Below are 15,111 nucleotides of genomic sequence, written 5' to 3' on the forward strand. Positions count from 1 at the left end.
CAGGTGGTGAAAGTGTTGCAAAAAGTGCCTTATATAAAATAAAGTGCACTGAGAAGGTTTTTTTCCCAGCCCAAAGGCAAGCAATGAATTTCATTCTGATTGATCTAATTTTTCTCTTTTTCCCATTCAGACCTGATGGTAGAGTTTATTGTAACACACATGATGAAGGAGTTTCCTATGGATCTCTATGTGTAAGTACCGTGGTTCATTTAATGTGTGCAAATCTGTTTTATAGAATGGAGTGTTGGGAAGTTTAATAGTCACAAAATTTTTATGTACACTTCAGGAAAAGCACATTTATGTGCGGAGAAGTGTCAGGGAGTGTTTTATGGCCTGTTTTATACATTTTTCCAGAAGGGGGGAAAAGTACAAACTATGTATCTTCATTATCACTTTTAGGCACACTGCATGAAGAACAGGGCTGATGCGTTGAAGCAGTGATCATAGCTGACTCCTGTATCCAAGGATATGGAATACTAGCAGACCACTTAGTCATCCCTGGGCTTTGGCATCAAAGGAGTCAGCAGTATTTAAAAGATATGGAAAGGCCAGAGGGATAGATCTTTTGGTTCATTCTTAGCCTACATTGTACTGGCCACATAGTCAGAACTCTGCTAGCTAGGCAGATTATGTATATAGTGGCCAGGCTGGGAGATTCCTGCCTCCTGAGGAGATCTGATTGTCTGTCACAATTCTTTACAACCAGTATAACTAGAGATGACTGAAAATCTTCATATTTTAATAAAGTTTAAGCCTTTAGGCTTTCTCTCTTCTTTGGTATTTCAGCATTCTTCTTATCATCAGTGCCTAACAGCTGTGCCATGTTAGTGTGATCTCAAATATATGTATTATCTTTATTCCTTAAAATGCATCTGAATTCAATCTGACAACAGAATTAGTACCTCCACTTTTTTGAGTAAGAGAGAAGTTTGATGCACAGCAAGCTTAGTGTACCTCATTCCAATGCTACGCCTGGGATCTAGGGAGATATGAAAGATTTTACTCTGACTAGAGTAGATCTCCAGCTTTTTAGACTGTTTGTAGGCTACATATTTTTGGTTTCCTAGATATGAAATAATGATACAAATTTTACTTTTAGGTAAGTAGGTTGTGGTTTGCATTTTTCCATATCTTTTGGGTGTTTAAAAGTTAGTCTGATCCTTTATTTCAACTCAAAGACCATGAAAAGCTGCTTTTTTTTTTTTTTATAACACTTACCAGATGAGTTTTCTGCTTGTTTTAGATAGGATCGCTGAACATCAGTACCTCAGGGATCAGATTTGTTTTGCTACAGATTATATTTTTAGCTTGTTTATCTAATGTTCTAGTTCTAGGATATGCTCTTTATGTTGTAGTATATTATTATAGTCTTAGTTTTCTCATTTTCCAGGCAAGGAAACTGAGGCTCTGGAGGTTGGGTTGTTCTGTTAGTAAGCACCATTGCCTGGACTTGAACCCAAAGTTTCTTACAGTAAATCCTAAGCTGTTCCCACCCCTTCTCAGGTGTATTATCTATTGCTATGTAACAAACTACTTCAAAACATAGGGGTTTAAAACAAACATTTACTACCTCATAGTTTTTGTGGCTCAGAAATCCTAGCAGCTTAGCTGGGTAGTTTGGGCATAGGGTTTGGCAGAGGCTGCAGTCAGTGTGTTAGCTTTACTGGGGCTCTACTGGGCTGTACTGGGGCTGGAGAATTGCTTCCAAGCTCACTTACATGGTTGTTGGTAAATCTCAGTTCCTTGCCATGTGGGCCTCTCCATAGGGTTGCTTGACATGGCAGCTGGCTTTCTTCAAAGCAAGTAATCCAAGAGAGAAAGAGAAGAATGAGAGCCCAGGATGGAAGCCATAATGCCTTTTATAACTTAATCTCAAATGACATGCCATTTCTGTTGGTCATACAGACCAAGCCTAATACAATGTGGGAGGAGACTCCATAAGGTTGTGAATGCCAGGAGGTGGGGACCATTGGGGGCCATCTTGCAGGCCGGCTACCACAGTTACCTACCTAGTAGTTGCATCCTACCTAGTTAAGTTGCATCACCAAGATTCAAACTCAAGTCTGTCTGACCCCAGAGGCTGTACTCTTTCTTAACTACTACTATGATAAATGACAAAGGAAAGATTTGTACAGGGTGACTAATGCTCACTGGGGCATCAAAGGGGGCTGTGTTTGACCTGAGTCATGAAAAAACAATAGTTTTCTATGCAGAGGAGTGGGGGAGGGACATCCCAAGCAGGGGACCAGCATGTTCAAAAGCTTGGAGACTTGAAAGTGTGGCATGTTTGGAAAATAGAAAGTAATTCAGGAGGATTAGAGTGTAGGGTACATGGAGGAAGATTAAGAGAGTAGAAAAAATGTTACCTGATTTAAGTGGATGATGGATGTAACAGTTGAAGATGAGGATGACATGATAAGACTGTGTATTCAGTACTTAGAGTTACGGTATGTCACTGTCCACCCAAACCCTCACATCCCAGCCAGTGAACCTGATCTACACTAAATATTTTAACTCCCTCTCCCCAGTAGTTCCTGCCTTTTTTTTGTTTTGCCTTGCTTTCTCAGTTCTTTTTCCACCTGCTTCCTAATTGAATGTCCTGAGGTTAGGGAAGATGGAGAAGATAACAAGCTGACAGAGCCTGGGCAGAAGTTCTTACCCTCAGGCTGAATTTACTTTCTTCATTACTACCCATGGGCATATTTCCATATCTCCCTTCCCCAACTTCCAGCCTTCTTTCCAGTTTTTGACATTTGGAGCATCAAGTCCTTTTTAGGTGAACTTATCTGCTCCCAGCTGGGCATCAGGCCAGCTTGCTGCTCTCACTTCTCATTATGTACTGCTTTTCAGCAACATACAGCGCAATGAGAAATTGAAAGCAAAATGAATTTCTACCATTTCAGATAAGTGTATAATCTTCCTGGTGAAATATGAAGAAATATGGAGCATGCAAAGACTTAATACTCAAGTCAGAATCTGTGTCAGAAACGAAATAGTCTCATATCTGTGTATGAATGCTGTAGGTAAAGTAATAATGGGGGAAGGTGCTTATATGAAAAAAAGAGAGAGAAAAGTCTTGCCTGGAGCAGTAAGAGGTAGGAAAACCCAACAAATGAATTTCTTCTTCTGGATGTCTACTCTGTGATTCTTGCCACCACTCCCACTGCTGGCCCAGGATTTGGGAGTTAGGGGAAATAGTCTCTGGGGAGAGTAAACTCTCCTTTAAGTTACTCTTACATGGAAAACTTGAACTCTTTCTAATCGGGGATTCTGTGTGGGTAGAGACTTCAGTGGACCCCACAAGAAGATTTCAGGTTAAAATGGAACTGTCTTGTGTTGAAATAGGAAACCACTACATGCATAAAAGAAACACCCTAAGCAGTCAGTTTAGAGTCATTCAGCCAGTATATATATATTTTATATATATATATACATTTTTAAATATATATTTTAAATTATTTATTTATTTATTTGGCTGTGCTGGGTCTTAGTTGCCACATGTGGGATCTTCGTTGCAGCATGCGGGATCTTTAGTTGCGGCATGTGGGATCTTTTAGTTGCAGCATGTGGGATCTAGTTCCCTGACCAGGGATTGAACCCAGGCCACCTGCACTGGAAGCGTGGAGTCTTGACCACTGGACCACCAGGGAAGTCCCCAGAACTGAATTTTTAATTTAACTTTTAATGTAAATAAAATTTACATTTTATTTAAAATTTAATTTATATTAAAAACAAATTTAAATAGATCTAAAGACCTAAGGTCTTTAATTTTATGTTTTTGCATCCTATGTTTGCAATTTCGAATGGAGTAGTCTAATTTTGGTCTAGTGGTGCATCCTTCCTCTCAGGAAAGATACTCAAGGGAATGGTATCAGTAGTGCCTAATTGAATATTGACCTATATGTGGTTACAGCTCCCTTTTCCTAGTGATAGGGGGAATTAGCACAAGCAGTGTGTGTGGGATGGGGAGGGGGAATTTTTTTTTAACACCTTTATTGGAGTATAATTGCTTTACAATGATGTATAGTTTCTGCTTTATAACAAAGTGAATCAGCTATACATATACATATATCTCCATATGTCTTCCCTCTTATGTCTCCCTCCCATCCTCCCTATCCCACCCCTCTAGGTGGTCACAAAGCACCAAGCTGATCTCCTTGTGCTATGCGGCTGCTTCCCGCTAGCTATCTGTTTTACATTTGGTAGTGTGTATATGTCCATGCCACTCTCTCACTTCGTCCCAGCTTACCCTTCCCCCTTCCCAGGTCCTCACGTCCATTCTCTACATCTGTGTCTTTATTCCTGTCCTGCCCCTAGGTTCATCAGAACCAGTTTGTTTTTTTTTTTTAGATTCCATATATATGTGTTAGCATACGGTATTTGTTTTTCTCTTTCTGACTTACTTCACTCTGTATGACAAACTCTAGGGTCCATCCACCTCACTACAAATAACTCAATTTCGTTTCTTTTTCTGGCTGAGTAATATTCCATTGTATATATGTGCCACATCTTCTTTATCCATTCATCTGTTGATGGACACTTAGGTTGCTTCCATGTCCTGGCTATTGTAAATAGAGCTGCAGTGAACATTGTGGTGCATGACTCTTTTTGAATTATGGTTTTCTCAGGGTATATGCCCAGTAGTGGGATTGCTATGTCATATGGTAGTTCTATTTTTAGTTGTTTTTTTTTTTTTTTTTTTTTTTTTTGCCGTACGCGGGCCTCTCGCTGTTGTGGCCTCTCCCGTTGCGGAGCACAGGCTCCGGATGCGCAGGCTCAGTGGCCATGGCTTATGGGCCCAGGCTCTCCGCAGCATGTGGGATCTTCCCAGACCAGGGCACGAACCCATGTTCCCTGCATCGGCAGGCGGACTCTCAAGCACTGCGCCACCAGGGAAGCCCTATTTTTAGTTTTTTAAGGAACCTCCATACCGTTCTCCATAGTGGCTGTATCAATTTACATTCCCACCAACAGTGCAAGAGGGTTCCCTTTTTGGGCAGGGGGGATTTATCTACCAGAAAGCTGCAGGTAGAAGTTCATTTCTTTCCCATGTGTACAGATTCATATCCAGTGTCTTTTGTGGCCTTAGCAAAAGCTGCTTCATTAAAGAAAGGGTATCTGTGGTGAGTTGCACCATATTTTTAGGCTTATTCCAGTTTTTCTCTTCTTCTCTTACAGGCGCTGCATTCAGGTAGTACATAAACTACTTTGCTATCAGAAGAAGTGTAGAGTACGCCTGCATTATACCTGGCGGGAACTCTGGTCAGGTAACTTTCTCTTTTGAATTCATCCTCTTTTCCTATATCTTTTTTTTTTTTTTAACAAATTTATTTATTTATTTGTGGCTGCACTGGGTCTTCGTCATTGCACATGGGCTTTCTCTAGTTGCGGCGAGCGGGCTTCTCATTGCAGTGGCTTCTCTTGTTGCAGATCACAGGCTCTAGGCGCGTGGGCTTCCGTAGTTGTGGCACGCGGGCTCAGTAGTTGTGGCTCATGGGCCCTAGAGCGCAGGCTCAGTAGTTGTGGCGCACGGGCTTAGTTGCTCTGAAGCATGTGGGATCTTCCCAGACCAGGGCTCAAACCCGTGTCCCCTGCATTGGCAGGTGGATTCCTAACCACTGCACCACCAGGGAAGCCCCTTCCTATATCTTGTATGAACCCCTAGGCCTGGGCACAAGCTGAATTTTTTTAAAAAACTTTTTAGTTTGTTTAGGATGCTTCTATTTTCAACTCTTCTTTTTGTCATTTCAGCCTTGTTCTAATCCAAACCTGGCCATGTCACATACCATTATTTCATACTTTCTGTCTTGTTCCTTCTCCTCCCTGTAATTTTTGTCAGCTGGTAGAAACAAATATTTGAGTTCCATTGATTCTTCAATGGGGAGTCAGTACAAACTTGGATTCTCCCTTGGTTCCATTTGGTAGCAGCATATGGACTATAGGGAGGCTTCTGTGTGTTTCCTCAGGATGAGTAATCTCAGGAGGAATGTCTTAGGGAGAGGAGGTGGGGAGGGGGTGGAGAGATGGGGGGAATCCTGTTCTTTGTGTTATATCTGGCATTATTACTGTTTACAGACAGTGTCAGTTTTACCACTCCTCCTGTGCCAGAGACAAAAACAGCAAATTAGTGTTTACTTTTGTCTTTGTATCCATTTGGTAGCTCAGTAAAGTCACTCCACCCCTGTAGGAGGGAAGTGGCTCTTCTCTAAGGGTACAATTAATGCTGGCTTGCCACCCATTTCTTTTGTGCAACTAAATTGGAGGTTTCAGAAAAGCAGAGGAGACATTTTTCCTGAGGCATTTGCTTGCTGATAGGTCCTGTGGCTTTTGTGACCTGATGGTACAATAAAGTCTTCTCCAGATGATTATAGTGGTAAATTGTTGCCCCACCCTTGGGAGAGCTTCTCTGTATTCTGAGCAGACAAGGGTGTGTTAGTGTCAGAGGCTTTATGAGAAATGGGTCAGTAACCCCACACCCTCCCATGGAATTCATCTCACTTGTTGTGACACATGGTTTCCTCCCAACCCAATTTGGCTTTCTAAATTTAGTCCTTCATAATGGAAAGTAGAGATCTTTAATTAATGGATTAGCAAGTTTTTTGCAGTTACTGCCTATGGTGGTGAAGGGGGAGTAGGAGAATAACAGTAAGTGGCAGTAGTGGCATTTTGATATTTTAGGAGAAGAGTATGATTATGTGAGAGTTTGAAATTGAGGGAATGTCAGAAGAGCTAAAGAGAGATCAAAAGAGATTGAAATGACTAAAGTTAGTAGAATTTCTTAGGTCAGAACAGTGCTTTTTAATATTAAGGACTATTTGGTTGCCTATGGATAGTTGTATGATTATTAGGTTCTAAAAATTTAGGATTAAAGAGAAAACAAAAATGATGCAAATCTCTGGATATTGGTATAATTGTAGGACTTATAGCAAGTACAAATGGTTTATGTCTATAACTGGGATGAAGTTATACATTGTACTAAAGAGTTGGTGGTAGTTATTATTTCTGCCTGCCTTTGATCCTCTTCTGGTTTTATTTTCTATTTAATTCTGTTTTCTTTTCTTTCTATGCTAGCCACCCTGTCTCTGGCCCCTGGGATCCCTCTGGCTTTTCTCCTATCCTCTTCATCTGTTGTCCTCTTCCTCATTGTCCTGTCGTTGCCTTTTCCATTGCATTCTCCCATTCACTCTGGTCTGTCTCCCTGGGGCCCAGGGCTTTCCATTATTCTCCTACCACCACCTTGCATTCTGTCCTTTGTGCTATTGTTGTCATACATTTTACTTTTACATATGTCATGAACCCCAAGGTACATTTCTGTCATTTTTATTTAAAGAGGCAATTATCTTTTAAAGAGATAAAAAAGTGTCTTTTATATTTATCTTTTCTGGATCTTAGCATTCACTAACCTAGCTAGAAAACTATGAGGCAAGAGACCATTCTTTATCCTGTATTGGTCAGTTGACTTTATTTCTTTGAGTACTTTATGTCGTGTTCAGCTCTATGTATAATTATTTGCTATCTTGGGACTTCCCTGGCAGTCCAGTGGTTACGACTTTGCCTTCCAATGAAGGGAGTGCGGGTTCGATCCCTGGTTGGGGAGCTAAGATCCCACATGCCTCCGAGCCAAAAAACCAAAACATAAAAAAAAACAAAACCTAAAACATTAAAAAAAAAAAACAGAAGCAACATTGTAACAAATTCAGTAAAGACTTAAAAAAAAATTATTTGCCACCTCAAGACTGACTGACTGGCATTCTAAGGCCCTTGATACTTTGAGAAGAGGTGTATATGACTGTCATTGATGGGAGTTGGATGGCTGCTTTTTCCTAAGGCATAGGCATTTGTACTAGAGTTCTTTGCCAAGTGAGGTTAGCTCCTTTTCCTACGTAGACTGGGTGAGCCCTCCTGGAACCTGGCTCCCTGTGTTCATACATGGAGTATATACAGTGAGATGCAGAGCAGCAGGTGTTAAGGAAAGCTGCAAAATACTAGACTACATCTGATGCATCAGAGCCTATAGTAATGTATAATATTGCAGTCAGTGAATATAAATGTGGCTGTGGAGGACCCACCCACTCCTTGGCTGGTACTGCCCCTCATATGTTGGCTTGCCCGTGTTTTCACTCTTTCTTTGCCTTCTAGACTTATGGATTTGAGGGAGGTGTGTGAAACTCATCATGGCAAATATGCTTATGCATACAGATGCTTGCCCATACATGTGCTGCAAACATTAGTTGAATTATACTTATAAATAAAACTGGTAGGGCATGTGTTGTTAGGTAAGACACACGGGAGACCTAGGGTGTCTAGGAAGCAGTGGACTGGGGTGCAGATGCCTTTTGTTATTTGGAATGGGGGCGTTTAGTCTCACTGCACTTTGAGTGGTGATTTTTATTCTTATACTGTTTGACTACAGTAGCTCTTTGTTATTGGGGAGGTAGCCAGAGGTCCCCCTCCAAATTCCCATATGGAATTCTCAGGCTTGGTTTTATGGATGAGGAGGAGCCAGCTGTATTAGTTGGGGGTTTAATCCTGCCTGATATGTTGGTTTTATAGATATAATCCATGACCTACTCCCTGCTGCCACTGTCTATTTATATGATGCCTGTCACCATGGTATCTGAGTACGTGCAGAAATATATTTAGACTAACCTCAACTTGAATATAGAAAGGAAGAAGTCTTGCCTTTCTCATTGCCCTATTTTCAGCAGTCACTATTTTCCACCAAGTTAAGGAAAGTTCAAAAGCTCTTCTCTGACCTCTAGGCTACCCAGATCTCCTATTTTGAGTAAAAGGTTAGGTTTTAAAACTCTCCTCTGATAAGACAGGAGAGTTGAGTCAGATAACTGAGTTTTAGGGTAAGATCCTAGTGAAATAGTTCTTTACCTTGGAGAATATAATGAAAGATATGATCTTTGCATCCGGAAAAATGTCCATTTGCACATACATATTTTGCATATAATTTCAGAGAGTTCATGGACCTTCTTCTGAAGCCCATCCATGTTCCCATGTTAAGAATCCTGTCTTAATTTTAGGTTCCATGGCCTCCCAATTCTGTTTTCACAGAACATCTTAGTACTTGGTTAAATAGTTTTTCTTTATTTACTGACTGTGCTGCATTCCTCCTGGGAACTTTAGCTTAGTATTTTCTCTCAACTTCTGGAGGCTAAAGACCTTGTTAGTCACTATGTTTTGTTTCCTACACAGGAAACAAACACACTATGTGTGTTTCCTATACATTCCTGCAGAACTTTGGGCTTCTATTTGAGCATATCACATTGTTTTGCTAGGTTTGCATATGTCTGTACAATGATTTGCTTAAATATCTATCTTTCCTCTTAAAAAAAATTCCTGGAGGGCAGGGCCTGTGTTTTAATCATTGTTTTATTCCTAGCACACTACTTGGCTTGTAATAGGGGCTCAGAAGACATTTGAATGAATAAATGAATGGATGCCTGGGTATGTAGAATTTCCATTAATGATGAATCAGCATTCTCTTAAAGCAGCACAATGTTGTGTTTGGACCTCAAAAAAAAATTAGGATATTTGTTGTCATGTATCTTTTTCTTTCTTTTTAACATCTTTATTGGAGTATAATTGCTTTACAATGTTATGTCAGTTTCTGCTGTATAACGAAGTGAATCAGTTCTATGTATACATATATCCCCATATCTCCTCCCTCTTGCATCTCCCTCCCACCCTCCCTATTTCACCCCTCTAGGTGGTCACAAAGCACAGAGCTGATCTCCCTGTGCTATGCAGCTGCTTCCTACTAGCTATCTATCTTACATTTGGTAGTGTGTATATGTCAGTGCTACTCTCTCACTTCTTCCCACCTTTTGTGGTTTTTTTTTTTTTTTTTGCGGTACGCGGGCCTCTCACTGTTGTGGCCTCTCCCGTTGCGGAGCACAGGCTCCGGACGCGCAGGCCCAGCGGCCATGGCTCACGGGCCCAGCCGCTCTGCAGCCTGTGGGATCTTCACGGACTGGGGCACGAACCCATGTACCCTGCACTGGCAGGTGGACTCTCAACCGCTGCGCCACCAGGGAAGCCCCTTCCCACCTTTTTATTTGAGTTGTTGTTGTAAAAGGGAGCAGTGATAATTTCTCTTTCCTTTGTCTCTTTCTTCCTTACCTACAGATAGATGGATTGCTTTTAACCAAGTGAAAATGGAAACTTAGATGGTTTCTAAGCCATTAACCAAGCAATGAGCAGAATGTTTAGAGGGAAGCATGTAGTTGTTAGAGAGGGAAATACTTGAACAGAACTTCATGGAGTCAGCTTATTTTACTTCCACTGCAGGCAGAAGGGGCATTGGGGAGGCAGCCTGCATTTAAATAGTGTAGCTTTCCACAGTCTGAAAACATGGGTTGATTTAAAGGCGGGTTTATATTGGCGTTTTATATTTGACAATTTATCTATGGATCACAGTCCTTACCCTTTCCCTCTGCTGCATCCCTGGGTGATAAGTCATTATTTTTATCACCATTTGTTGGAGAAATGTATAGAAGGATAAGTGACTTGCTAAGGATCATGGAACAAGACACTAAACAGAGTCATGATTAGAACTTCGAGTTTCTGACTCCTAAGCTCAGAAGCAGACCACTAGGCAACATTTGCCTCCCTGCAGAAAGAGGGGCCCCCAAAGCCCCCAAAACAATCTGTTCAGCTTCACTGTGCTAAACAGCATCCAAAGCATTCACAGCTTTGTGAAAAAGAGAGAAACTGTACATGGCCTGACCTTTCAGATACCTACTGGGAAAAATAGAAAACCCAGAGGGTGTCACAACTTTCTGGATCCAGCTGGCACTCTCATCACTGACAGAAGCCTATGATTTCATGGTTAGGTACACCTTGAGACTGGGAATTGAGAGCCTTTCATTGGGAGCTTGTTATACTGTAGTTGTTGTTATACAGGATTGAAAATTATCAAGAGAAAGACTGACCTGAGCTGTAGATTTCTTTGGCAGTTCTTGAATAGGTATAGCTTTGACAGATTGCCAACCCCTCCTGATATGGGGAGACTATCCTTTGAGTTTTTAATTGTCTGCTTCTTTTAGTTTAGTTACTTTTTTAAACTTTTTATTTTGATATAATTATAGACTCACAGGAAGTTGCAAAAATAGTACAGAGAGTTCTTGTACCCTTCACCCAGCTTCCTCCTATGGTGATATCTTATATAACTCTATAATATTGTTTCTTTTAGTTTTGAAGAGGGTATCCAGGTGAGAAAGAACATAGCAGTAAACAGAGTATATGGGAAGAGGAATTTTGGCAGCTGTTATTGCTATTTTGTTCTTAAAATTGCTTTTTAAATTGTTCTTCCTATTTCCCCCAAATTTTCTCTGATTTAGGGGAATATGTTACAAGATGTATTCTAGGCTTGGTGTGCCTAATTAAGACTGCTCTAGCTTCCATGTGCAAAAACATGGAGGCTTCTTTCTTCTGTGGATAATCAGTTCCTCTCAAAATTAGAATGTTCTAATATAGGGTCATTAGAAGGTATTTCTCTCTTTTCATAATTTTGTTATAAAGATTCTGTATAGCAGTGTACAAAGCCCCAGGATTGAAAAAGAATGCCAGGAAACCATTTTTTCCTTCAAATCATCACATTTGGCTAAATCCAAAATTTATACTATTTTGAATCTTTCTCTTAGAAACTTGGCAAAAGCAAAAGATAAGAATTTCCAACAAGTTTAGCTTGTTAGAGGGAGAAAAAGATTCCCACCTAAAAGCCCCTTAAAAGAGTGAGAAATCTCTGTTCTTTTCTCTGCACATGAAGGCACTTCCTATCCAGAGAAATGTCACCTCTCATAGGCCCATTAGCATCTTGTCAACTAAAAGAGGCAGAGGAAAGAATAGTTGTACTTTTGTTGCTCTGTCTGTACTGGTTGTATAGGAAAGTATCATTTGGTTTCATAAGGTATCGTTCCCTGGATCTCAAGTGAGCAGGACAGGTCTGTTAGTGGTTTTCCCTAAAACCACTTTCTTGGTTTAACCAAGAAATTAAAGTTCTTGGTTCTACATCAGATGGCTCCACTGAGACATGGTCTCATTGACTACTGGATTTCTTCAAGGGTGATTTTTGACTACCTTTCAATTGGGCAGTGTTGGAAAAAATAAGCAGGTGGTAAAGGGCCCTAGAAGAAGCCAGTAGCTTCTGAGCATGCTTCGTTAGAGGCAGCTGCACAGGAATGAGGTGTATGGGATCTTGCATTTCTGAGTCTAAGTTCCATATGGGAACTTTCACATAAAAACTCATTTTCATGGTAAAGAGGGTGGGTGGTAACTCTGAGGATTGCAGTGTCCCCAAGTAAAGGGGGAATTGGAGATAGTTGAGCATTTTATTTTCTCTTTTAGCAGATACACTTTAACAGCAAGGAAAATGGTAAGACAGAACCTAACTTCCATTTAAAGAAAGGATTTGTTCTTTTTTCCAGTTCATCTCAAGGGGTGTGGAGCCTTTAGACAGTGCAGTTTGTTGACGTACTGACTTATTATTGTGCTAAAATACACATAACATAAAATTTACCATCTTAACCGTTTTTAAGTGTATGTTCAATGGTATTAAATACATTCACACTGTAATGCAGCCATCACCACCATCGTTCCCCATAAATCTTTTCATCTTGTAAAACTGAAACTATTCTGTCTTTATGATTTTGACTACTCTAAGTACTCCATGTAAGTGGAATCATACAGTATTTGCCTTTTTGTGACTGGCTTATTTTACTTACAATGTCCTCAAGGTTCAAGAAATCAGATTCTCCCCCTTCCTGCAGATTTAGCTATTTTTTTGTTATTATAATTATTTTTTGCTGCACTGCGCAGCTTGTGGGATCTTAGTTTCCTGACCAGGGATTGAACCCGAGCCCTTGGCAGTGAAAGCGCAGAGTCCTAACCACTGGACCACCAGCGAATTCCCTGTTGTTTTTGTTTTCGATTGTAGGCTGTCTCTGTGCTGATGATCAGCCTGAGGTGTAAACTTAATGTTTTCTTAGGTCTCTTCTGAGCCTTTTCTTGGGCATGTGCAGTCACTCTCTAATTTTCCCTGAATATGCAGTTGTTTCTGAATGTCCTAGTTTTTTTTTACTTCTGAATGCCTTCTTGGTTAATGTTTATATTATCCTAGTATTTACCTTTTTTTAAAAAATTGAAGTATAGTTGATTTACAATGTTGTGTTAGTTTCTGCTGTACAGCAGTGATTCAGTTATACATATGTATATTTTTTTCCATTATGGTTTATCACAGGATATCGAACGTAGTTCCCTGTGCTATACAGTAGGACCTTGTTGTTTATCCATTCTATATATCATAGTTTGCATCTGCTAACCCCAAACTCCCAATCTGTCCCTCCCTTACTCCCTCCGCCCCCGCCTTGGCAACCACAAATCTGTTCTCTAGGTCTGTGAGTCTGTTTCTGTTTCTTAGATAGGTTCATTTGTGTCGAATATTCTAGTTTTTAATGTCTGGCTCCTGAAAGGGGAAAAGCAAAAAATGAAGGTGGGGAAAAAGGGGCACTAGCCCCTTAAATCTGGAAGTCACTTATCAGGAGGGGGAAGGGCTTGCAACAATGAGGGGAGGTGCAACAAAAATGGCTGCCCACCTCTTTGTCTGCACCTCTGTGATCAGAAGCAGCAATCAGTGATCATAGCACAGATCCCCAGTATTTGGAAGACAGGGCCCTTTTTGCCTACCCTATCTCCTGCAAGCTGTGTGCAAGCTGCTTCAGAAACAGGTGCACAGCTGCTTATCACAGGCCTGGGATTGGGTGATAGGTAGCTGCTAATGTACTAAGAGTTGAAATTGACCAAAATGAACCAAATTTACCATCCAGGCTTTCCTCTGGAAGTTGCAAACCTTCATCAGAGGTCAGAGTTCTAAAATAGTTACATCAGACAGATTCTGCCAGTGCAGTTATTGCCTAGGTGGGAAGAGAGATTCCTGGTGTTTCATGCTTTGCCACCTTCCCAGAATCCTCCCACTGGATATACTAACTTTTGTGCTCTGTTCACCTGGAGAGGCTCATAGCATACAGCCATTTCATTTTCTTGTTTGATTCATTGGTCTCTGTTTCAGTGAGGTGCTTGGGTTTGCAGCCAGACAGTTGCCTGTATTCTGAGAAGCCACCTAGTGTATTTTTAAATTATTCTGCTGGTAAGTGTTGGTTTCTGAGTCTTTCCTGTGCCACTTGGCTGACCGACAATGAGCCTGCTGATTGCTGGCAATGTCCCTGAGTAATTGGTGATTTTGTCCAGAGATGCTAGAATTGGCTAGAGTTTATAGTGCCTCTGGGGTTTTGGAGGCATTGACTTGTTACACTAGTGCTATTTCTAGCCTGTCATTTGAGTTCTTCTACCTCTCTCCTAAGCAAGTGAGGAGCTAAATATTTCTCTTCTGTCAGTCACTGTGAAATTATCCATATCCCCTAATGATCGGGTTTTGACCTGGGATCTGTGGCATCTCATCCTAGCTCCATGCCAGGCCACAAAATAGGGCCTAGATGAGTCCTGTCTTTGCTTTCTATCTCTTTCTCTTCATAGCATGTAAAAGCTGTTCAAACAGACAGCTCTCTCTGACCCGATTCTTTGGAGATATTTATTTGTGCTCTGCTGGAGGCTCTGTGTCTCCTTCCTGTTTTTAATCTTATTTAAATGTCATTCACTTGGTTTTGTAATTAAACCTCCCCTCTGCTTCTCTGAGACAGGCGCTGAGCTACCACTTAATTGTATCTTCCTGTGGTTGGCTTGTTCCTCTCTGCACCTGGTTTACTTCAATGTCTGGGACAGGTTTTAGTTCTGGAGAAGTTCCCATATCCATTATTCATTCCACTCTCCTACACGGCAACATGGTTTGCTGCTTACTACTTGCTACCTTCTTTTCCTCCCCTTGAATTCAAAGCAGGATAGGAAAAAGTCTGGGGAAGTCCTCATTGTGTGGGGTACATTAATGCTAGGAACAGTTCTGTGAACAAGGTTCCTTGTGGAGTGAGAGGGCCCAGTGTAAGACAGCAGGATTCTCAGGTGGGTGGTACTGAGCTCTTCTCATTTGAGAAACAGATTGGCTGCTTTTGCCTCTGGGAATTCACTTGGGACTCAGGGAACCATCAAGGT

General features: G+C 41.0%; 1 protein-coding gene across 1 annotated transcript in view; it reads left to right on the top strand.

Annotated features, from left to right (window-relative positions):
• The window catches only part of ARMH3 (armadillo like helical domain containing 3), a 166,894-nt gene that overhangs the window by 54,934 nt on the left and 96,849 nt on the right, over positions 1-15,111 (top strand). The window contains exons 19-20 of the mRNA XM_082854900.1: positions 131-191; positions 5,179-5,267. Of these exons, the coding sequence (XP_082711026.1) occupies positions 131-191; positions 5,179-5,267 (150 nt within the window). The remainder of the gene's footprint in view (positions 1-130; positions 192-5,178; positions 5,268-15,111) is intronic.

The sequence above is a fragment of the Leucopleurus acutus genome, assembly GCF_964270905.1.
Source record: "Leucopleurus acutus genome assembly, chromosome: 14".
NCBI lineage: Eukaryota > Metazoa > Chordata > Mammalia > Artiodactyla > Delphinidae > Leucopleurus > Leucopleurus acutus.